General features: G+C 49.0%; 2 protein-coding genes across 2 annotated transcripts; both read right to left on the bottom strand.

Annotated features, from left to right (window-relative positions):
- Window positions 1-1864: 1864 nt before the first annotated feature.
- On the bottom strand, window positions 1865-4958 carry LOC125171529 (glutathione S-transferase Mu 3). The gene is made up of 8 exons (XM_047868716.1): window positions 4852-4958; window positions 4380-4455; window positions 3963-4027; window positions 3182-3263; window positions 2988-3088; window positions 2569-2664; window positions 2370-2480; window positions 1865-2063 (listed from the first exon to the last, which is right to left on the bottom strand). The coding sequence occupies exons 1-8, from the start codon at window positions 4900-4902 to the stop codon at window positions 1965-1967; spliced, it is 681 nt and encodes a 226-aa protein (XP_047724672.1). The 5' UTR covers window positions 4903-4958; the 3' UTR covers window positions 1865-1964.
- Window positions 4959-13973: 9015 nt separating this feature from the next.
- Window positions 13974-24020, bottom strand: EPS8L3 (EPS8 like 3). The gene is made up of 17 exons (XM_047868855.1): window positions 23990-24020; window positions 23774-23838; window positions 22266-22424; window positions 21828-21977; window positions 21663-21718; window positions 21126-21259; window positions 20923-21038; window positions 20541-20661; window positions 20392-20453; window positions 20062-20136; window positions 19556-19704; window positions 16377-16458; window positions 16084-16118; window positions 15387-15606; window positions 15061-15180; window positions 14691-14764; window positions 13974-14211 (listed from the first exon to the last, which is right to left on the bottom strand). The coding sequence occupies exons 1-17, from the start codon at window positions 24018-24020 to the stop codon at window positions 13974-13976; spliced, it is 1887 nt and encodes a 628-aa protein (XP_047724811.1).
- Window positions 24021-24967: the final 947 nt, after the last annotated feature.

Raw genomic sequence — 24967 nt, 5'->3', positions numbered from 1 at the left:
AAAAGAAAAAGAAAAAAGAAATGCTTAGCCTCTCTCTAATATCCCCTTTAACTTTCATCCTGGGCCTTTCTCCCATTTGCCTGAAGTAAGTGCTGCTGGGTGTGTCGTTCCAGACCCTTCCTGTGCATTCACATACATAAATGTATCTGTAGAAAGTGCTTGCCTTATGGTTTCCTTCTTCAAAACATAAAAGCTATCGTCCCATACATGCTCATCTGCAACCTGAGTTTAAAAATTCAACAATGTGTCTTGGAGGCTCTTTCCATGTTTGTTCACACAGTTCAATCTCATTCTTTACTTCCCTTATGGTATTCCACACTCCTGATGGGCACTGACAGGGTCTTTGCTTGTCATCACAAACAATACCACAATCTTAGTACATACCTTAGGTGAGGGGTGAGTTTGTATCAGGATGGAAATTGTTGGGTTACAGGACATGATTTGAATTTTAGAAGATACTGACGAACGAACCATCCTCCAAAGGAGCTATATTATTTTACAACTTCGCCAGTAGGAAATGCCTTGCCAACGCTTCACAAACTTCTTAATTTTTGTTCATCTGGTAGGTGGAAAAATGGTCTCTCACTGTTGTCGTTTGCAATTCTTGGATTATAAACATCTTTTTAACAGGTTTTGGGGGTTGTTTTTGGCCATGAGTATTTCTATTCTGTAAATCCTTTGTTCATAGATTTTTGCCCAGTTTATTTATTTTGAGAGAGAGAGAGAGAGAGAGAGAGAGAGCAGGGGAGGGGCAGAAGGAGAGAAAGAGAGAATCCCAAGCAGGCTCCATGCTTTGAGTGCAGAGTCTGACACGGGACTTGATTTCAAGAACCATGAAATCATTACCTCAGCCGAAACCAAGAGGCAGATGCTTAACCAGCTGAGCCACCCAGGTGCCCTGATTTTTGCCCATTTTTAAAAAGAGTCTTGATGATTTCCAGTTCTTTAGATAGTCTTTATACTGGGTACTTTTTGTCTCACTTGTCATCTTGCCATTTACTTTTGCCTATTTGTGCTTTTTCTTAGAAAATTTTTGAATTTGATATTATTCAATTTGAAAATATTTCCTTTTATGGCTTTTTTAATGTCTTAGAGAAACCTAAGATCATAAATATTCTTACATTTTCATCAATACTTCTACAGCTTGGTGTTTAGTGTTGAGCCTTAGGTTGTAGTCATAGGAGTTTGTCTTAGGGAATGGTGGGAGGTAGGATTCTATTTTTTTTTTAATGTTTATTTATGAGAGAGAGAGAGAGAGAGAGAGAGAGAGAGAGAGTGAGTGCAGGGGAGGGACAGAGAGAGAAAGAGAGAGAGAGAGAGAGAGAGAGAGAATCCCAACCAGGTTTCCCAGTGTCAGCACAGAGCCGAGTTGTGCTTGAACTCATGACCCACGAGATCATGACCTGAGCTGAAATCAAGAGTCAAACGCTTAACTGACTGAGCAACCCAGGCACCCCTCTATTATTTCTAATTGGCAAGTAATTGCCCCAATCCTATTTATTGGTTAACCCACCAGTTTGAAGTTCTGTCTTTATCACACTACATTCCCACATATAAGGGTCTGCTTCTGAACTCCAGTTCCATGAAGTCCACGGTACCATTATAGAGCTTCGCTTGGTATCTACACCACATCTTCACAGGGACTCCAGTCCCATTTAACACACCTGTTCTCTACAACTGTGCAATCTGAGCTTTGTTTCTGGTGCTTGCTCTCAAGGCTTGGGCAAGAACCCGTAGCTTTGAACACGGTCGGGGTACAGGGTGTTGTCAGTATGGCAGTGATTGGATTCACATCTTGGAAATGCTCCATGTATCCTTACTCCCCTCTGGCCTTTACTCCCAACAGAAATGCAGCTAGACACCATCAGCTTAAATGCTATTTATTGAAAAGAGCAGAGAAGAGACAGTACAGGCCTCCGAGGGGCAGGATGGAACAAAACAAGCAGTGCAAGTTCGCCTCCTGCTCAGCATATTCTCTTGTTGCCCCATTGGGCCATCTTGTTGTTGATGGGCATCTTCATGACGCAGTCAGACTGTATGTAGTTAGCGATCTTCTCCAAAGCCTGAAGGAAAAGCATGCCAAACCTGATAAAGACTCTAATCCAGTCCAACAGACCCATTCCAGAACAGTGACATTCACACACTGCCTGCCCCACACCATCCTTCCCTCCCCTGGCTGCCATTTCATGTAGACAGTGCCTTTAGGGTGTAGAAGCCAGGTCCTTCCCAAGACTTGGAAGGTTTAGAAGTGTCCAACCATTGATCCCTTTATGCAAACGCTGGTGTTAAGAATCTATGACAGTGGGGTCCCGTGGGGACCAGGGGAGCTTGTGAGTGTTTTTGTAAGGGAAAGGTACAGGGAGCATCACCTCAAAACGGCACATGAAAGCCTTCAAGTTTGGAAATTCATCCAGGCACTTGGGCTCAAACATACGGTTCTGATCCAAGACATCATAGGTGAGGAAATCCACAAAAGTGAGCTAGAGAAACAATAAGATGGTCAGTTCTGGAGAGTTCATTAACACTGGGGAGATAGAAAGGCATCTTCTCCCTTTCCTTTCTTCCTACCTTTTCCCCTGCAAACCATGAGAATTTCCCCAGGAACAAGGAGAATTGTTTCAGTTGTCCAGGTAGCTGTTCCAAGTACTGAGGCTTCAGTGTTTCCTGGAAGGGAGGGAAAGAGAGAGAGAATAGTTGTCAATAGTCAGGGCACAGGCCAGTGATGGACATTTAGTGGCCCCCTTCTCCAGGTGCCTTCCTTTTACTGCCTTCAGTAGGGATGGCAGGACAGAAAGGAAGAGGGGCCAACACCAGAGTTATATGACAAATGAACACCCCCCCCCCCCGCCCCCACAATAAATGAGCTCTGTTTCCCATTCTGACAGACTGAGTTGGTGGGAAAGCAGAAGTACCAGAATGGAACAGAATTAATGCTTGGGTTTCTAAATGGGCCTTTTCCTTGATGCCTGCCTGCTAAGGAAACTCACAAGGTCGGAGCTGTAGCACAGTCGAACCAGCTGCATGCGGAAATCCATTATTTGGTTCTCCATGATGTCCACTCGAATCTTTTCTTCTTCTGTATCGCCACCTGTAGGCCAAAGGACCAGAAACGACCCTTGGAATTACCCACCTTCAGGAGAACCACCAGCCTGGTCTCCCTCACCAGCCCTACCCCACTCACACATATTGTGCTTGCGAGCTATGTAGCGCAAGATGGCATTGCTCTGGGTGATCTTGTTCTTACCATCCACGAGGTAGGGCAGCTGCAAGGAAAAGGACACGTCAGGTGAACAACCAACTCTCTCTTGCCTCCCTGCCTCTCTCTCCTGGGGAAGATGAGACTTGTAGGGCATGAACAGTAGAGACAAGATGCTGTGTCAGGAGGAAGAAGCCAAGAAGTAGAAAATAGCAGTTGGGTCCCCACTTGAGTCTAGGCTGGGATTCTTAATCTCTCTGTGTGTGTGTATGTATATACGCATTCCATGGACCCTTTCTCAGAATAAGATTTTTAAATGCATAAAGCAAATTATATTTATTTTCACAATTTATAAGGCATTAAAGAAACAAAATTATAGTAATTAATGCATTAAATAACAAGCAGGTGTGACTATCATAATTTCAAAGTATGATGCATGCAAATAATATTTAGGTACAGTATCTGCCACATGTATAATAGAATATGGAAATACCCAATTTCTGCTAGTGACAAGGTCACGGCCATAGCTAATAACCAATGTTATTGTCTATATTCACAAAAGAAGGAATTGTTAACCTTTAGTCAGTGGTCAGTGGAAATGAAAATGTAATTTTTTTCTCCATCCAAGTTCAGGCACCCTTGAATTCTTTTTATTGTATGCCGGTTAAGGGCCCCTTTTCTAGGTCCCCCTAGACCAGAGAGGAAAGAAGCAAGGATATACTTGACAGCCTTCCCTTCTGCCACCCTTTCTCCTAAAGCCACCTACATTAGGAAAGTCCAAGTCGAGCTTGAATTTCACGTCCAGCCACTGGCTTTTATCATAGTCGGGAGCTGTAAGAGAATGAAGTGGAACCCAACCTCCTTAACATCCTGCCTGAGGAGTGTGGGAAGGTCTAAGGAAATAACTTGATCCTAATACCTCACATTCCCAGGCCCTCAAGGTTAACTATTTACGTCTCTGTTCAGACGCAGCGGGACCATGGCAGAAGGAGGACCCCCAGCTCCAGATAAAGGATGTTTCCATCTCTCCCCACCAGAGACACAGCGGGGCGCTCCCGGGGGACTGGGGCAGACGTCCCAGCCGACTCAGCTGTGATGCCACCCTCTGGACACAGGAAGACAGGGACAGCTGGAGGGCCAGTGGCTTAGCGCTGGGGCGCACGGACACCCGGAGCTGCATTACCTTCCCCGCACGTGTACCGTTTCTCCTCATAGGATGTATCCGTGAACTCCAGGAGCATGCGGATGGCGTGCGCCAGCTGAGGGAGAAAGCCCCTCCCCGGTCAGCGCCTGCGCGGCGCCCAGTTGACCACAACCCCCGCACGCCAACTGCCCCTTCCAAGGCTGTGGAGGCCGTGCAACATGCCCAGGCGGTAGTTAAGCGGCACGTCCACCACCTTCTCCCCCACCCGCCCGCCCCGAGATGGGCCAAGGCAGCTTGGTATCTTCAGCCCTCTCCGGGGCCCGCGATCCCAGAGGCGGGATGGGGTCGGCCCCCGTGGTCCTGGAGCTCGGCTGGGGCAGGCTGCTCCGTGGAGAGAGACGCGGGGGCCCTGAGTAGACCCCTTTTCTCAGAGGTCTCTGACCCTGAGCCCCCGGCCGCCTCCACGACCATCTCCCTGACCTAGTGGCTCTGCGGTCGAGACCGCACTCACCCCGCGAATATCCCAGTAACCCAGAACCATGGTCGACTCGGACAACGACATGACGATACTTTCCCCGCGCCTTCGCGGACTGGCGGTAAACTGCGAACGCACGGGGCTTTATAGCCCACGTAAGTAGGCGGAGCCAACGCGAGCGCTCTGGCTCCGCCCCCACCCGTCGCCCTTCCCTCCAGCGAGTGTCCGCAAGCCGCGCGCGCGCCGTGCACCCTCTACACTTTCTGGGTTTGGAGGCTGGGCAGCGGAGGTGGCTGTTGGGTATGGGGCTCTGCGCTCCCCCGCGGTGGAGTTGCTCTCACTTGGCTAATAGTGCCGGTCAGGGCTGGAGGAGCAACAACGCAAGCGGTGAGGGCCCTGGTTAGTCCTGGAGAGTGAGTTTCATACCCTATTTCTCCAGCAGCAGTGGGTGGGTGGGTGGGTGGGGAGGTAGAGGAGGTGAACAAACCCCAAGAGGTGATCAAGGAAATATTCAACTTTTAATGTGTGTGGGCTCTGCTCCTGGGCTCCCAGGGCAGCTCTACTTTTACCAAGGTCAGAATGACTTCACCAAACTTCAAAGTGTGGGCTCTATTTCTACCCTGAGCACACATTGCACATCTACTTCATTAGTAAATAACCCAAAAGAAATATTTCAAAGATAAGAATAAAAACCTCCCTAAATTCTGTTCTCATACCTCCGAAGCCTGCAACCTTGACATACTAAAAGCATAAGACAAAGTTTGTGATTTTCGGCAATGTGCTTCATCATGATGATTTCTAACTCTTGATGTAACAAAAAACCATATATAACCCTGTATTAAACATTCCTTCTCATGGGACACTCTCTTTGTGAGGATTGTGTGTTCTGGGCAGCTGTCTTCCCTTGGGCTTGAATAAAACTTTCTTCCTTTTTAAAATTTTTTATTATTTTTTTATTTAGTAATTCTAAAAGGTTGTTCATTTTTCATGGACAGTTCTTGGCATAGTCGTCAGGATATCAGAGCAACTTACCTGACAACATCCGGGGTGTCATAGAGAACTTGGTCCTCGGTACCAGCATGGGCCCTTTGTGCCCCTCTGACTTCTCAGCACGTGACAGATCTATGTGGTGAGTTCTGATACCCAGACCTCCTCAATTTGAGTTGAAGATTCTGACTTTTATTCAAGCTGTCAAAGGTTACTGGTAATGTTCTCTAGGTGGGAATAACCCAGAGGGGCGAGTTGATGGGTTGGTTGTTTTAATTTGGCATTATGCTGATATTATTAACGTAAGGCTTGAATAAATTTTCTGGCTAGAAATATGAGAGACTGAACCATTCAGCTCCGAAGAGAAGGGGTACTTTCTCCTTTGGGCCACATGATGCTTTCTTCAGATGACTGAAAGCCTAGAAGCAGCATCTGAGAAAATAATTTTGTCCTGAAAGGAGACTGGTTATTTAGAGAGGGAAATTTTAGGACAAAACCTAAATAAGAAAGAAAGTTGTAGAAAGTTTGGGAAGGGGAATCCTTGAAAAAAATTTTATGTGTGGTCAGGAATAAAGGAATTTTTAAAGTACACTGATATAAAATTAAAATTTGCTTTTCTTTCTGTTAAAAAAAAGACAAGAATTTCTTGGATTATGGGCGTGCTCTTGATAAGAAATTATAAACAAGGTTTTTCCTCTTTGTTATTTGCCCAGAAAAACAAGGTTTCCATATTTGTTTCTATCAGGTGTTTGGTTATTTTAAAAAGCTAAATCTTCTCAATATTAAAGGAGCCAGGTTTTGCTGATAGCTATACAACCTTCCATAAAATCTCTTATGGCCACTTTGGTTAAACAGTAATTAAATATTAAGTTTTGTAACAGTCTATGACCCCATGTAGACACAAGCTTTAAAACATTCTGAGTTTTTTTAAACAAAGTTCCTAGAAATTCAAATCCTAAATAGTCTTTTTGACTAATTAAGCTTGTTCATTTGGTATGTTAAGTTACTCAGAAAGTATTGTGAAACAAATAATAAGCCTTAGGCTGTATTGTATGGATAAATGCTATAACTGTTGTAGAAAATACATGAGGAGCACCTGGATGGCTCAGTCAGTTGAACGTCCGACTCTTGGTTTTGGTTCAGGTCATGATCTCATGGTTTGTGAGAGGAAGCCCCGTGTCGGGCTCTGTGCTGACAGCGCTGAGCCTGCTTGGGATTCTCTCTCTCTCTGCCCCTCCCCTGTGCTCCCCTCCCCCCCCCCCCCCCGCCACAAATAAATAAACTTAAAAAAAAAAGAAAATATATGAAATTCCTAAAGTTTTAATATGTCCTGTTGTAAGGTCATTGCTTGATATTATGATTCTTGAAATGCTGTGTGTCACAGAAATAACCAGATTTCCTTGCTGGCTATATTATAATGAACTCTCATATCAGATTCTTAACCATGTCCATGTTTAGTCTTTTGTCATTTATAGTTATTGTTCTGATGCTCTTGCCAAATGTGTTTCATCTTCAAGGAGACTCATAAAAGGAACTTTTTGAGAAATACAAGTATTTGATATACCTTTAAGATCATAAAACTAGGCTGAATAAAAATTTCTAGAATAGAAAAAGCATTCAAAAAAAGTTGATAACATGGAGATAAATGGATTGAGAAAGATGGTTATAGTTTTTAATGACTCTTACTTAAAATATTGTTGGGTCTCTAATGTTTGCTCTTTCAGGTTGAGGAAGCTTTCTTTTAAGATATCTATGATCTACAGAAGTATGATAAAATATTCCTTTGTGAACAAATTGAGGCATTTAACTCTTCTCCCTACCTGAACCCTCGGAAATTCAGAAACTCTCAATCAGTATACTTTCTTTCATGGCAATTATAATTACTTGCATTAATTCAATAAAAATATGTTCTCCTTGTAACAGGACACCATTAGAAACATTGGTTATATTATCAAGGCTTTGACTGGAATGTCATATTTGAAAAAGACATGCATAGAGTCAGATATGACCAGAGAGTTTTAAGGAATTAAGGTTGACTTTGTGAAGCTAATAGAGCCCCCTTGGAAATGTTGGCCTGATACCCTTCCTTGTGGAGTTCCCAGCAGCCTTACTTGTAAGGAAAGAATGTCACTTCCTGGCAGGTCCAAGAACCTCAGGATATTTTGGGGACCTTGAGAAGAGGAATTCACCCAAATCTAGAGGTTACAGGCAAGTTTGATGGCAAGTATTTAGATTGGCTTCTGGTCTCAAGAGGGTATTTAAAGTTTAAACTAGAGACTCCTTATAAAAAGTTCCAGTAAAGCAAGTTTTAAAGAATCTGTATGGTCAGTTACTGTTCTTGTTGAGCATATGCAAATAATTAGGCCAAGTTTGTTAAGACTGGACTTGTTTTACAAACCAATTAGTCTTGGTTTGGCTATCTTTAAGAATGAGGGTGATTAAAGGAGCCTGGGTGGCTCAGTCCGTTAAGTGTCCAACTTTGGCTCAGGTCATGATCTTACAGTTCAAGAGTTCAAGCCCCACATTGGGCTCTGTGCTGACAGCTCAGAGCCTAGAGTCTGCTTTGGACTCTCTCTCTCTCTCTCTCTCTCTCTCTCTCTCTCAAAAATAAATAAACATTAAAAAAATGTTTTTAAAAAAGAATGAGGGTGAGTATAGGAAGAATATGTTTCAAGAACACATATTTATAGATAATAGATTTTAATACTGTTTATTATAAATAAACAGACTAGATCCTAAATTCTTCTGGTTTCCTCAAATATCTTGCTATGGCTCTCCAAACTAAGTTCTCCAATCTTCCATTGTCTTAACTAAAACTGCCCTTTTGCCCTAAAGCCCTAAAAACAGATGCTAGACAACTTGAGGTCAGCTTCAGAGAAATTGCCACAAAACTCGTGTGTAGACTATCTTTGTGCCTGGGATCACCAGAGACATTTGAATTATGATTCAGAAAAACCCATCTAGTTTTTGCTGCCTGATTGTCGCTCCATCTGAGGATGCTTCCAGCCTGACATCTGAAAATCTCACTGGTAGCACTTGAGATTCAGACACTAGGTTTATAATTTGCTCCAACCATTAACCTGTGTTTTTCTTTTGTTTCCATAAAAATGCCTCTTATTGATTGCTCGATTGCTTGCTAAGGCAGAGTCTATATGATGGCTAACATCACTTGCTGCACCTGTATGAGCCCCTCTTGGGAAATAAAAATCCATATAGGTAAAATCGGGCAGCAAGCCACTTGGCTATAAGAAGCCCTTGACCACCACACTTCCCTTTCCAAGGTGGCTGGGGCTGGTTTACTTACTGATTTATTCCCTTGGATACCCGTTGATATAGATCAATTTTAGAGGGAATGATGGGTTTAACTATACTGCTACTTTTCTTTAAAATATACTTGGGGATAAAGTTAAGGATGTCATATAGTACTAAACTATGTGGGAATATATCCAAATTCTCAGATAGTTCTCCTCCATTAGCACAAGGGACCAAAAATTGAGTCCTGCACACATCAGTTCCTTCCATTGCAAAGACCCTACTGCGTCCTAATTTGGCTTGCAGCAGTTATGGAGGATGGACCTCCACCCAGGTTCCATAGAAATGGAATGAAGCATTGACAATGGGAAATTATAACAGGAAAAAAAAAAAACTTAGCATGTCTGACTCGTGTTGCTTCTATTTCCCCTGCTGCTCTGACCTTTAAATTAAAAACTTCTGCTTAGCCTAGCACATAGGCATGTTAGAGCTAAGATTTGTAAAAACTGCTCTTTACCCCAAACCTACCTCACCTAAAGAAATAAAGACATGGACAAAATGGTTATTGTTGTAATTCTTCAAGATTAAGGAATGATCATAACTCAAGAATTGAAACTGTGCCCCATAGGGTTAATGAAGTTAAAACTAACAAAAAGTTTAAAACTTGTTTTTCAGACAGCTGTTTCCCCTTAATCACCTATTATGTCTTTCAGACCCCACTAACAAACTCACTAGCTTTCTCTGCAGAAGCCTGGACTCAAGGTCAATTGATATGGTTTCAGCCTATGAACCAGCAAGGCCTTGCATTCCTTACCGGAGACAATGAGCCTAAGACCCCATCCAAGTTTTACAAGCTCTTGGAGCATGCCCATAGCCCCTTTTCTTTACCCTACGAAAACCTGATGTCAGGGACTGAATTTTGCCTTCTTCTGAGGTTAAGTCACCACTCCAAAGAAACATGGGAATATATGTTATGTTTGCTTCTTGCACATGCTTTATCTTTCCTCATAAATACTCATAAATTTCCCTACCCTTTTATCAAAATGTATGTAAAGGATTCTTTGGATTTTTTCTTCTGAGTCTGTTCCAACATGACATTGGTTTCTTCAGATTCTACTTATTGGAATTCTTTTACTGTCCACATATCTTTGTTATAACTGTTATATCAACTGTAAAACTAGACAATCTAAGCCAAGCACATGTAGTATGTTTGCTTATTATTTAGACCTAATAGAGAACATATATCACGTTTAAGTTTCCCATTATTTATGTTACAATAGATTCCTCCCAATGAAGAATTGTACGTAAAAACTACATATATATTCACACCTAGCGACGAGAGACTTGATGGACCCAGGGCAGACCAGCCAGGCACCCTGGAAATTAGGTTGATCATCAGTGCGTTCTGAGGAAAGAATATTGATCAAAAGGGGAAATAGTAAAGGAAATTTTCAACTTACAATGTTTGGGGCCCTGCTCCTAGGCTCCCAGGGAAGTTCTACTTTTACCAAGGTCAGAATGACTTCACCAAACTTCAAAGCATGGGCTCTATCTGCCCTGAGCACACATTGTATGTCTGCTTTGTTAGCAAATAGCCTGAAATATGTCAAACTAAAGGGTAAAAATCTCCCTAAGTTCTGTTCCCATACTTCAGAAGCCTGCAACCTTGCACATACTAAAAGCATTAAGATAAAGTTTGTGAGTTTCTGCAATGTGCTTCATCATGATGATTTGTAACTCTTGATGTAACAGAAAAACTGTATATAACCCTGTATTAAACATTCCTTCTCATGGGGCACTCTCTTCTTTGGGAAGATTGTGTGTCCCAGGCAGCTGTGCTCCTCACTTAGGCTGCAATAAAACCGTCTTCCTTTTTTTTTTTTTTCCAATTATAAAAGGCTTGTTCATTTTTCACCCACAGAGCGACTGAGACTCTGGCCACCAGGGAATTGCTATTGTGGAGGGTGGTGGGGAGGCAGCTACTTGGAAGGTTTCTGGCCATGGCCTCTCAGGACACTGAGCCCCAGCCCCCTAATGTGTGTGTGGGAAATCACATGTCTCCCTTAGTTTGCTGAACCAACGTTGGGACTTTTTTTTTTTTTTTTTTTTGAGAGAAAGAGAGTGTGTGTGTGTGTGTGTGTGTGTGTGCGCGCGCGCGCGCGCGCGCACACACACACACACACACACACACACACACACACACACGGGTGGGGGAGGGGCAGAGAGAGAGAATCCCAAGCAGGCTCCACACTGTCAGCACAGAGCCTGATGTGGTGCTCGAACTCACAAACCATGAGATCAGGACCTGAGCCAAAATCAAGAGTCAGACTCTCAATCGATTGAGCCACACAGGTGCCCCAAGGTTGGGACTTTTGTAAGGACACGTCACTAAAAGGAAGAGGGAAAGAAGTGCAAACACATAGGGGCACATGAGTTAACATGCCTGGATTCCTCTTCCAAGGTCACAAAAGGCCAGTCACAAATTAACCTGACCTAACGAACATGGTTTGAACACCTATGATATGCCAGGCAAGAGTCTAGATATTTCATACAGGTTGCTAATTTATTCCAATGAAAGCTTCACAACAATTTTGTGAAATAGGTTTTATGCCCATTTTATAGAAGATAATGCTTGGAGAAGTTAAGTTGCCTTTCTAAGCCTAAGTTCTCATGGGGGGCCTGGGATTCACACCTAGGTCTGCCTACTAGCGAGACTTGTGCCGGTCCCCCTGTGCTTGGGTGTCCAAACAGCCCCTCACCTCACCTCAGTCTTTGCTGGGACATCTGGGGAGCCCTGTGCTAAAACACCTTTTTTTCCCCCTGGTCCTGAAATCATTCCCTCGATCTAGGATTCCTTCAGCTCTATGAAGTCCCAGAGGGCCATGGTTTAATATCTCCCTCTGCCCATTCCAAGAAATTAATTTTCTGGTTAACTTTGGCCCTTGGCAGTCAGACTTCCTGTATTCTCTTTTGTGAAGGAAAGCTTTTGCTTCCCTATTCAGTGTTACCAGCTAAGAGGTGATTTTCGGAGGCTAGGAACTTGAGGGACTGACATAGGCCTTTGAGAAATAGGGTAATCTGGAGCACCTGGGCGGCTCAGTTGGTTAAGTGCCCAACTTCAGCTTAGGTCATGATCCCCTGGTTTGTGGGTTCATGACCCACAATAGGCTCTCTGCTGTCAACAGAGTCTGCTTCAGATCATCTGTCCTGCTTTCTCTCTGCCCTTCCCCCCCCCCTCAAAATAAATAAGCATTTAAAAAGTGCAGATTCCTGGGCCCACCTCAGGCCCACTGAAACAGAATCTCTAATGGGGAGCCCCAGGAATCTGTATAGAAATTTTAAAAATAGGGTAAAATGTGGGGCTCAGACAAAAGAGAGACTTAAGGGCACATCTTAACCCTCCAAGGCTGTTGACCCATAGGCACATCTTTGTAGACTTACTGTTAACTAAATCAATAAGAGTATAACCTCTGTTAGGTAGGGAGAAGAGTCCAAGACAGCTATGAGATTTAAAAAGGCCATGTGTACTAAATATTGGAAGCCACCAACAAACAGTCCACACTCTTTACTGAACCTTTGAGAAAACAGGGACCCAGGCAGTGAGTTGCTATAGTTCAAACAGCCATTTGGTGGACTTTCACCTTCCAGGCCAATGTTCCCTGTGCTCTGCCACCAAAGAGGCAAGTGGGGCAGGGAGCTCAAGGTTGGCTCACCCAACAGGAGGGGGCAGCAGTCGCATTAAAAGAGGCAGTTGCCGGGGCGCCTGGGTGGCGCAGTTGGTTAGGCGTCCGACTTCAGCCAGGTCACGATCTCGCGGTCCGTGAGTTCGAGCCCCGCGTCGGGCTCTGGGCTGACGGCTCAGAGCTTGGAGCCTGTTTCCGATTCTGTGTCTCCCTCTCTCTCTGCCCCTACCCTGTTCATGCTCTGTCTCTCTCTGTCCCAAAAATAAATAAACATTGAAAAAAAAAATTAAAAAAAAAAAAAAAAGAGGCAGTTGCCAAGTAGAGCCTGGAGCCACTGCCGTGCTTGTTAGTGCTTCTCTGGATCACCCGTGACTGTGACCCGAACCTACCGCTGTCAGCCCGAGTACCCTTTGCTTCTGTGCAGTGTGGTGCCCCAGCTCTCCTGGGTGCCTGGGGACCTACTGGGAGCATGTACACAGAAGGGTAAAGATGGTGAGCATAGCCTTCCTGATTTTGGAGTTTGTTTTAGAAAGGGTAAGGAGAGCTTGGGCCATAATTCTCAAATTCTCTCGGCTCCAGGTTTGCAGTGCGATTCCCACTCAATTCAGACAGTCCGGCCCAGGGATGGTGTGGGGCTGCTGCTGTTTCATGCCCGGTGTCCCACCTCTCCCCGCCTCCCTGCCTTGGGCCCCCATCAGGCCCAGAAGAAGCTTCAGGGAGGAACATACGAAGCTCAAAGATGCTTTTATTGGGAGGCGGGGGTGGGGTGGGGGGGGGGTGGTGCTGAACGGAGACCTGACCAATCTGGCATTAGTGCTCCAGGCTTAGGAAAGAGATACAATAAATAGGTGGTAACTGGGGGAGAGGGGGGTCCCTCAACACAGCGAGAAGGGGAACCGTTTGTCTCAACCTCCGGGCTTGCTCATCCTCTTTGCTGTGTGAGCTGGGGTGTGGGGTTCACTGCAAACTGGGGACCTCAGAGTGGATTTCTCAGGGCTCCACAAAGAATCAGATCTGCCATCTTGCTTGTGAGAGGGTCTTGGTCTTAGAGGTGTTTGGGTTGGTGCCTAATGGCTCATCTGAGGAAAGAAAACAACCGAGGTGAGGCCACTGCCAGGTGAGGGACCCCCAGAGCTCATGCCATCAACCGGCTTGGAGCCTCGAGGCATGCCTGAGTGGGTGGAGTCGAGCCTCTGGGTGAATATGCCCTGCTCCCGGTACCTGCCACACTCAGTTCTAGCCCGGGGCTGGGCCCGCAGGCTTGTCCACCTGGCACTCTCGTTCCCACCCAGGGAGCATCCTGAATTTCCCGCGGGGGTCAGGGCCCCCGGCTGTCCTCACCCCCAGCATCCTTTTAACAGCTTCCAACCGCGCCAGGACTTGTGGGGCCTCCTGTGGACACAGCATCTGAAGCTCCCCAGGTCTCATGTGAAGCAGCTGGTTCCCTCTCAGGAACCTGAGGCTCCTCACCGTGCTGGGAACAAGAACAGCAGAAGCTGCCAGTGGTAGAGCAGAAGGACTCGGGCCCGAGTACTTGGGGCTTGGTATATTTTGGAGTATCGTATGAGGAGCTGTGTGGGCTTGGAGGCTGGGGTTACAGGAGGACTCATGGAGCAGGGTGCCTGGAGGTGAAGGAGTAAGATACCCATGTCGGCTTAAACCAGTGTCAGAACTCCTGGGTTTGAACAGAGAAATGCCCTGGAAGAGAATTTTGTGGTGGGAAGGGGTGGCTGGCGGCTGAGTTTCTTCCTGAATTCCCTCTGGTCCTGCCGCCTTCCCGGAGGCGGAGGCTCCTCACTCAGTGCTCTAGAAGGGCATGGGCACGCCCGTTCTTCTCTTTAACTCAGCAGAGGTAGCACTGCGTGTATATTCTGGGTCTCCAGGCTTCCTTGGTTATTATCTGAGTCCTTTACGAAGGTTCTCCCAACACACCCTGTGGGGCTAGGCACTTACATGGTGGAGAAGTTCTCTGCCTGCAGCCAGGCTGTGACTTCCTCAGGCGTTGAGCTAAGTTGAAGCATTGGAGCCTAGAATCAGGGGAGATGAGATGAGAGGCCATCTCGTCTCATTTCTACCCACAAACCCCATCATCTGGGCCCCTTCTCTTGACTCCTATTGGATCACTCATCCCGTTTCATGGTTTGCTTGTCTGGTGGGGACAAGACTTGATCTCTGCTCTGGCCCCATGATAAACTTGCCACACAGGAAACCTGCGACACTACTGATTAAATCACACCAGGGCTATCTCCTCCGCTTGTCATTGAATCCTTCCTGCCCCCCACCTCCGACTTAGAGCATCTGGATAGTCTAGGTTGGGTAGTACCCGAGAAGGCGGCTGGCTCTGGGACCCCGACTGTTGAGGCTCTAGGATGTTGCTGGGAATGTAGCCACTCTGTCCCTTCTCATTCTTCACCAGCCACCACCGCTTGCTCTGGTCCAGAACCTGCCAAGAATCACCCCTAACTCCTCAGTCACCCGAGCTTCTGTCCACCCCCACACCCCCACAAAGGTTTCTTCCTTCCTGCCCTTCCTCACCCTCCTTCTCCCTATCTAGGCCACCCGCTCCAGCAGCCCCACACCTGGACCACCAACCCCTATGGCTCCCACCAACCACCATCTTCTTTTCTAGGCCTCAAGCCCGTGTCTCACCTCCAGCACCTCTCCCTGGGCCACAGTCAGTTCCTGTGGGTTCCTAGCTTCAAACTCATAGAGAACTTGCATTTTCAGGGCTGGCTTGGCAAGTCTGGGGCTGGAGGGCACGTGGTTGGGGTCCCCGGGCTGAGGGCCATGGTGCTGTATCTCCTCTTGAGCAAAGTAGGTGCTCCCTAACGCGGGGCTTCCCCCCCAACCACACGCAGAGTCAGGATGGCTGGAGAATGGAGCCTCAGGGACTGAGTCCCTGTCCCAGCCCCAGAGACCCAGATATCTCCTGCCTGGAGTCTGGTGGTGACTTTTCGGCTGCCACAGAGGTGTAGTGGCCGGTCAGTGTAAGGTGGGGCTTAGGGTGGGGGCTTCTGCAGGCAGGAGGGGTCTGAAATGTCTCTGATTTCTGAAGACTCTTCCAGGAGTGGACTTTTCTATGTCTGAGCTCTCCTCTGAGCGCTTTATCTCTGAGCTCTGGGAAATCAGAGGCATGTGTGGACAGTATCACGAGAAGGATTGGAGTCTGGGAAGGTAAAAAAACTGCTTTCTCACCCGAGGTAGGGGAGGGATGTGCTGTACACACGCATGTCTGGCTAAAAGAGAGCCCAGACGGTCTCTGAGATGTAGAAGCCACAGATCCACAGGGTCAGTCCCATCCCTCCCTCCCCAGAATCATACAGCCCTGACTAAGTCCAGGGCATACCGGAGGGAAGTAGAGTCCTGGTATCCTGAGGGGGCCTGTAGGGAAAGAACAGAGAGAGGAGGAGCAGGCAGTCAGCCAACATGGCGGTGGGGAGCTGGGGTATCAGACCACAGACCCACTCACACACAAACCTGTCCCATATCCGCTCCCCTGCCTGTCCACCACACAGATCTGGGCACCCACGTGGCCCCGCCTACCACTTAGTTGTCATGTGACCGTGGTTTGGACCGAATGGGCAGAAAGTAGCCAGAGATCAGGGCTTTGAGCAGGACTCTTTGCTAAGCTCCCCTTACCTGGTTGGAGTGTTCTGGAAGCTGCCAACCATCATAGAATGTGGGTTGATAGGGCAGGGGTTCACTGCCTGTCCAGTTGGCCCTGGGGAGAGAACAATGCTGAGTCCACTCCGTGCCAGGCTGTTGGATGTGGAGAGGGAGGGGATGGCCGGATCTTCTAGGTAAGGGAGGTCATGGTCCGTGTGCACAGATGAAAGGCCCCAGACACCCACACAGGGGCACACAGTTCAGCTGAACGCATCCCACCGTGTGAGTATCTGTAGGCTAGCCTCACCTCTGCCTGTGAAGTGCAGATACATCAACTCCAGAAGAACACACTAGGCACTTTATGGCACTGACTTGGGATGTGGATCAAAGGGGTGGAACCGAAGACTGTTAGGGCTGGAAGACCCCCTCAGGGCCTCAGGCAGTGTTTTTCTAACCTGTTTTTCATTTCTTGGCATCAGATCTCTTTCTGTTTAGCTAACTAGTGTGTGGGACTTCACCTTGCAGTCACAGGAGCTGCTGTGGTTAATGTAGGGTGGGGGCTGCTACTTGCCTCCCAGCCCCCTGCCACTCCCCCACCCCCCACCCCCACCACCGCACCCACTGCAGGAAGGGCAGGCTCGAGCTGCTAAGAGTCTTCTCCACCTGTCTGTCCCGGGGAATCCCTACTCAGCTTGCGGAAGTTCCCTCCCTTCCTCATAGGGGCAGAAGTGATCATTTCCTCTTGGAATAGCCTGGGTTACTGCTCCTCTCCCACTGTGTTACACACACGTCCCACGTGCCTGTGTTTCTTACTCCAGGGAGCTCCTTGAGAGCTCTATCCTGAGTACAGTGGGCAGCACATTGGAAAGAGCTCATAAATATCTACTCAGTGGGAACAAATAAATCATTCCCTTTTCTGAATCTTTTTTAAATGTTTATCTATTTTGAGAGAGAGAGAGAGAGAGAGAGAGAGAGAGAGAGAGAGAGAAGCACAGAGCGAGGGAGAGAGAGAATCTCAAGCAGGCTCTGCACTATCAGTTCAGAGCCTGATGTGGGGCTCGAACCCATGAGCTGTGAGATCAAGACCTGAGCCGAAGTCGGACGCTTAACAGACCAAGCCACCCAGATGCCCCCATTTCCTCTTATGAATCTTTTTAGTTGGTTCCTTTTCTTTACCCTAAAAACTTGCTCAAGTCTTCCCTTGGCCCTGCTAATACTCCTTTTTGGCAGTCATTCTATGACCTTCTCTTTTCTAAGAATGTGTCTTTATGCCCTGCCCACATTATGTTTATGCCCTGCCCAATACTGGCCTTGTGTGGTCTCCCTCCTTCCAGATTACCACCCCATTTAGTGTTATTTATAACTTCTGGTCAGTTTGCCTAAAATCAAGTCACCTAAATATAATTTGCCCAAACTCAACTCTTTTGAGGGTTTTTACATCCTTTTGGTTAGTCTCTTTTTTGTGCTTGTCTTTCAATTCACTCATTCACTGATTTGTGGTCATTTTAAGAAATTGGAGAACATTTTAGGGCACATTTGATTTCACTTTATATTTAAAAATGAAACAGAGACAGAAAGGAGAATAAAAGTTACCAGGTGCTGGGGAGAGGGAGGAACAGGTACAGAGTTCTGTTTGGCGTGATGGGAGAGTTCTGGAAATGGATAGTGGTGATGGTTGCACAACACTGAGAAGATACCTAAAGCTATCAAATCATCCACTTTAAAATGGTAAATTTTGTCTAATGCATATTCTACCACAATAAGGTAAATAAGTTACATTGGGCCATAATTCATGTCTTTAGATGGACTGGACAAAAAATTCTTCTAATGAGGCTGAAATGAAAAGAACCCTCCACATTTGGCAAGAGACTCACTAGCACAGCTGGCTCATTTCCTGGTTGACGCCTCTCTCTCTTTCTCAAACCCTCTTCTCTCTTGGTTTTCATGCCTCTGCTCTTTTGTTTCTCCTTTTAACTCCCTGGCATTTCTCTTTGCCTCCTTGACCTCTTTGGCCACCAACACATGGAAGTGTCCCTTCTTCTCTCACGGGCTCTGGCAGGCCTCACTGATTTAAGGGAGCTCCCTGGGCTCCCTCTGGAGCGCTAGTCTCTAGAGGGCTCCAGCTGTCACTTCTGTGCTGACTTAAACCCACAAGCCAGCTGGGACCTCTCTCTTGAGGACCGGGCCACCCTGTGTCTGGTGAATGTTTCACTGACGCCTCTGCTCAGCATATCCCAGCTGGTTTCACCTCCCGCTCACTCCCCATGGCTCTCTCATTGCCGTGGCCTGATTAGCTCACTGCCCCTCTCACAGTAATACCAGTGTGGGATCTCTCTTTCTCTCTCACCCCCTTGGCCTGTTGGTTGCCAGCCCTTATCGATGTTACATTTGCATCTCTTATGTCAGTAATTCTTAAGTTCTGGCTGGATTGAGACAGTTTCCACTTTGTCCTTGGCAAAAATGAGAAAATATTTTACTTTATTATGTTGTTAATTTTTGAGGTGGTTTTTTTTTTTTTTACAAGTTTTTTTTTTTAATGTTTGTTTTTGAGAGAGCGAAAGAGACAGAGAGAGAGCGTGAGTTGGGGAGAGCGGAGAGAGAGGGAGACACAGAATCCAAAGTAGGCGCCAGGCTCTGAGCTGTCAGCACAGAGCCTGACTCGGGGCTCAAACTCACAGACCGTGAGATCATGACCTGAGCTGAAGTCAGACGCTTAACCAACTGAGCCACCCAGGTGCCCCTGAAGTTTTTTTCTAATGTTTATTTTTGAGAGAGTGAGCGTGAGTGGGGCAGGGGGAGGGGCAGAGAGAGAAGGAGACAGAGGATCCAAAGCAGGCTCCAGTGCGGACCCCGACATGAAGCTTGAACCCACGAACCTCGGGATCATGACCTGAGCCAAAGTGGGACACTTAACCGATTGAGCCCAGGCACCCTAAGAAAATATTTTAATAGAAGTTTGCCAGCTCTGCTTTCTTGGGAAGCATTGTTCTTTTCTCCTTCAGTGGTGGGTGACGGTGAGTGGTAGGTTTTGGGTTTTTTTAATTGTTTATAGTCAGTCTAATAAAAAGTTGGGAACTCCATGTTGGGTCCCCCCTGAATTTGTTTTGAGATATTTCTGGTTTGTGACAATGTAGAGCCTGCCATCTCCAGTGTCGTGCCTGATGCCCCCATGCTCCTCACCCCGGTTCAGTTCAGGCCTGGTCCTCACTCACCGGCTGGTAGTCCAGGCCACACCCAGACCCTTCCAGAAGTCACTCTCATGTGGGCTTAGGCAGGACTGCAGCAGGTCGATGGCTTTGGGGGTGAGGAGGGGTGAAATCACTCGGGTGGCCAGGCCGGGCTCCGAGCACTGGGCCAGGATCTAGGGGAGAAATGGAAGGTGTCAGGAAGCCCAGGCTCCCCCACGGCTAAGGAGGAGTGGAAGGGCCTGGAATCCCTGGCTTCCCACCCTTGCAGTGCTGCGTAGCCTCAGGACTCCTGCTCTTTCCTGTGTCTCTTGGATCCCTGGTGCCCCCGGCTCCGACCCCAGCCCATCTAGCTTGTTGAGGGGTTCTGCACACAGCCGGGATGGTATCTTGGGACCAATGAGGAGGTTGTATTGTGGTGAGCAAGGTGCAGACCCCACAGCCTCCCTCTGCCCCCCTGCCTTCCACCGTGGCCTCTGCTCCATCTTAATGGAGCCTGTCTCTCTTTATCACCCTATCATCCCCAAACTCACGAAGTGTAGAAGTTGGAAGAGGATGTGCACGAACTCAGGGGCATTCTTCTCCGGCAGCCAGATGGCCAGCTTCCCCTGGGGACACAGGGCGTTATGTGCTACTACCCGTCATCCTTCCCTACCTTTACCAGGACCACAGGGCCCCATAATTGTTCAGAGCTTCGGTTGGGAGCCTGGCATGCTCCAAAGGAGTCCCACGAGGAGGAGGGGGAGGTTCTAAGGGGTGAAGTTAGAGAAGGAAAGGATTTGGGGCATCCACAAGACCAGAGAGGAGGGCGCTGCTGGCATGGGGCAAGGGGAGGGCTGTGGAACTTGTGAGGAGCCACATACCAGGAGGTTGAAGCTGTACTTGACTTTCTGGAAGCACTCAATGTACTGTGCCTGTGTCATCCCTAAAGGGGATGGGGGAAAGGGTGGTGGGTTGTAGATGATCCCAGGACCACACCCCCCACCCTTCTCCCCCAGCCCTCAGCACTCACCCCACTGATCCTTGCCCTTTTTCTTCCCCAGTCTCTTCTTCTTATGACTGTTCTTTGCCTGGGCCTCCTTCAGCATTCTCACAAACAGCTCGATGTCTCTAAGGATGTGGCTTAGTATCTCCTGGACCCCAAACAACCCATGCCCTTGAATGGGCAGTTGGGCCCATCCTGGAATGCCCAACCCTGCTCCCAACCCCTCCCCACCTCCAACAGGAGCCTGAGGCCCAGTCCAGGGTCCGACCAAACCTCCCTATCCCTCCTCAGCCCTAGGCCTTCCTTGGCCATCCTGGCACCTGGCCTCCTGGGCGCAGGGGAAGGGTTGATGTCTTCCCTTGGGCCAGGCCCAGAAAGCCTCAGCAAACCCAAGACAATCTATAATTACCTCATCCCTCTCTGGGTTCTCGGGGGATGGGGACTGGCTTGGAGGAGGGAGAGTGAAGGTGCTTGGTTCTCGGGCACTGGAGTGGCGTGGCAGGGACCTTGGAGATGGTGGCATGTCTGCAATGTAAGGGGACCATGGCCCAGAGGCTCTTTGATCTTTGTTCCAAACCTTCCTTTCCATCTGCCCTCATGCCCCAGACTTACTGTGCTCTGGGGTCATCCAGTAGGGCTGTTCTGGAGAGGGCCCCTGCTCCGGAGGGGGTAACTGCTCCTTAGGGAACGGTCTTTCCGGAGAAGGCCCCCTCCATCTGTTTTGGCCTGGGGCTCCAGACTGGGGTCTGGTGAGCACATAATGGGGACACAGTTTTGATGGGGTTCTTGGGACAGAGTCTCTATTTATATTTCTGCCCCAGGACTGAGGGATTTTACCACCTCTCTCCAGGAGACCCACCTGCCCTGCTCCCTGGTCTCCATTGGGACTCCACCCTGCCTCATCTGCCTGCCCTCCAGGTCCTCTCGGTCCCATGTCAGTCTCCAGGGACAGTCTTCAGTGTTCCCTGGTCCTGGCCTTAGCCTCTGCCCTATGCCCATTGGCAAGTCCCAGCCTGGTCCCTTCCCAGTTCCAGGCCCAGGTTGGTTGGGCCACAGGCCTCTGGGCTCCCCCAGATGTGAGGCCAGGGCCTGGCCCTCCCAGGCCCAAGTCCTGAGGTCCTGATGGGGGCCGGGGCAGAGACTGCCTACTTTTGCTGTTGGTCGTCCTCCAGGGCCTTCTGCAGGCTGGTCCTCAGTTGCTCTGCCTGGAGGAAGCAGCAGTCAGTCAGGCTATGTATATGTGTGGGGAGTGTCAGGGGGAGAGTGATGGGCCCTATACCCACTCTCTCCCCAATCCTACCCCTGGTCACTCACCCCCACTTCCTGGCACTGGAAGAGCAGAGTGCTGGTGCCTGGCAAGCCTGACTCCCGTACTGTGATGGACAGGACGGAGTTGAAGGAGCAAGTGTTGAGCGCCACATCCATGGCCTGGATGCTGTCCAGGCGGTAAGAGTCCAGCTCCTCCTGGGCCAGACAGAGAGTTGGGCTGTGAGGCCCCTGAGAGCCATGGTGGCTCCTGGAAACTCCTAACCTGGGTTGCCTCAGCTCTCCTAGTGGCCTGGGGCAGGTGTGTCATCTTCCCTGACCCCTGTGCCTCTGTCCCCCATCTCCTCCTAGGCCTGGGTGTGTATTGTATATGGGGACAGTTGGCTGCCTTTTGGGGCATGGAAGGGTGATGTCCGTGCCTGGTGCCTGCTTTTCTACGATCTATGGTAGCTATGATCCATTGCAGAGGACAGTGGGAGGGCTGACCTTTGTCTCAATGTCCAGCAGCTGGAGCCAGCCATCTCTGACCTGCAGGAACAAGTCCTGACTCCACACCCGGCCCTGAGCATCCACCTCCTGCAGTTTCTTCAGGGCATCCTTGGGCTCTTGGACTTTCTGAGTCCCCAGCTTACATGTCATCAGGTGCTGAGGGGGAAAAGAGGTTTGGAGAGGGGGCACACAGGTTGTAGTAGGCAGGGCTGGGGTGGTGGAAAGGCAGCAGAGGAGGAAGACATCCCTCCTTGTAAGGGATGTCCCAGGCCATCCCCATATAGAAGCCTTCAAGGGTCAGTGGGAGGGCCAGGTTGGGCTAGGATAGGGCCCCCAAGTCAGGGTCTGATGAGCTGCATGAAAGGGTTTCAGAGTCTGGAGGAAGGACAATCATGACCGTTAACAGTCCAGGCCAGTTGAAGGGGCCGGATGGTGGTAGATATGGTTCCAAAGAGCCAACAAATAAAGTCTGCACTCCTCTGAGTGGAATATAGGACCTTCAGATTCTGTCCCTGCCTTCCTTGGCCCCAGTTGGGAATCCACCGTCGTAGCCTGGTCCTTCTCTTCACTGACCTAGCATTCCTGCCTCTCTGACATTTCTCATGCTGTTCCCTGTACCCAGAATGCTTTTCCCACCTCTGCTAGTCCATCCCTTCCCAGTCGTGCAGGAAGATTAAGAGCCCCCTCCCTGATTCTTGCCCGGCGAGGTCCATAGTCATCTGTCTCCACTCAGAGCCTTGCCCACGGCTGCTCTGATCACGTTTTTGCGGTTATTCTCCTTCCTCGAGGAGACCTCTGCCTTCTTCCATCCAAATGCCACCCCTTGTCCTTGCCCCCAGGCCCTTGTTGGGGGGCAGCTATCTGCCTGATCCCCCTGCCCTGCTCTCTGCCCAGTCCCCAGTGCCTCTCCATGAGTTCACGCTGCTTGCATGTTCAGGGGTCCCTGACCTCATGAGAAAACGCCTGGCATCCTGGACATGTCTCCTCTTGCTCTCACCTGCCAGGCCTAAATGGAGCCTGTTCCCAGCCCCCACCTCTGTCATGAAGCCCAGGACTCCTGGCCCCAGCCCAGCTGGCTGAGGGAGCCCCACCTCTGCTGCCCTGTGAGCCTCCAGACCACCGCCCCTGTGCCCCTCTCTGCTTGTTCTCCCGGAGAGCCTAAATTTGCCACTGCCCGGGGGCTGTTTCTACCCCAGATACTTCAGCCTGGTCAGGTATATGCTCCTCCCCACCACGTCCTTCCAGCCTGTGCTCTCCCTGCAGTGTTGACAGGCCTTCAGGCAACCAGATCTCACAGCGCCAGTGTTGTCCAGCCAGGCAGGGCCAGAGCCTCCGTGCCAGCCTCCAAGTAGCTTGTTTGTGTCTGCCCTGGGAACTCAAGTCCAGACATTTCTTCTCTGAGACAGTGGGCTGTTCAAGTCCTTGCAGGGACCGCTGTCCTCACATATTTCTGCCTCCAGCCAGGCCAGATCCTGGGCAGAGAGCAGCTCCTCAGGGTTACTCACCTCCACCCTGTGCTGCAGGCAGGTGGGGTCTGTGGAGAGGTTCTGTGAGTACTCCTTCCGGTGCACTGCAGGGGTGCAAAGCAAGGGGATGGAGACACAAGAACAGGGCAGGGGAGACATGCAACTACAGCGGGGAGTCAGCGAGGGGAGGGAGACCCCTGAGGGCAGTGGGTTGGGGCGGGGGGAAGGGGAGAGGGGACCGGTGGGGGAGCTTACGGTAAATGGCTCTGCTGCTCGGCCGGGACATGTTCGATGTCTCCTAGAGTCTACACTGAACCAAAGAGATAGCCATCAGGGCCGGGGAGGAGAGCTACCAGGGCAGAATGGGGTAGGAGGGCTGCTCTTGCAGTTCAACCCTCACCCAGGCCTGAGGCTCGGGCCAGGCTCTGACCCGGGGCCTCCAGGACCAGGCCAGAAACTTCTGGCTCCAGGGGCCTTTCTGGAATCATCTTCAGATATGCCACTCTCTGAGGAGCCCCATCTTGGCTGGGCCCGGGGGCCCCAAGGCAGGCTCCTGGCTCCCCATCATTTGGTCAGTAAGGCTCATTCCTGTGGGCTCAGGAAAGCTGGGTGGACAGGCACCTGGGAACATATCCTGCCTTGGGCCTGGATGTGAAAGATGCCAGGTCCATGGGGTGCACCTAGCTTCTGGAGGAAAAGCATCAGGTGCGGCAGCCTTCCTTGCCAAAGCAAGCCTCTTGTCCAAACCTGGACTAGTTCTGCAAATGTCACTCCTTAAGCTGTGGGCCCACTTAGGAGGGGTATGTGTGTGTGTGTGTGTGTGTGTGTGTGTGTGTGTGTGTGTCTGCATGCACACGTGTAGGCATGTTTATGATGGGGCTTTGTAGGATTTGTCAATGATTTGCATTTCTCTGAATGTCTTATCAAGATTCCTGTCTCTTCACCTTTCTATTAGCTGAACCCTTGGTCCAGGGCCCCTCCCTACCCAGTCCTTTAAATCCAGCTCAAGGATCACCTCCTCAGTGAAGCCCCCTCAACCACCACACTCTCCCCTGCCCAGAATACCCTCCTGATGCCGCACCGACCTTGTCTGTTTCTCTCTGGCAAAGACAGCCACTCTGGTGGTGAGCCTGGTGCCATGCCCCTTACAAACATCATTTTTTAAATTATTTTTTAAATGTTTATTTATTTTTGTGAGAGAGAGAGAGAGAAAGTGTGAGCAGGGGAGGAGCA

This window comes from Prionailurus viverrinus, chromosome C1 (assembly GCF_022837055.1).
Source record: "Prionailurus viverrinus isolate Anna chromosome C1, UM_Priviv_1.0, whole genome shotgun sequence".
Lineage (NCBI taxonomy): Eukaryota > Metazoa > Chordata > Mammalia > Carnivora > Felidae > Prionailurus > Prionailurus viverrinus.
This window is presented reverse-complemented; position numbering and strand designations above follow the sequence as displayed.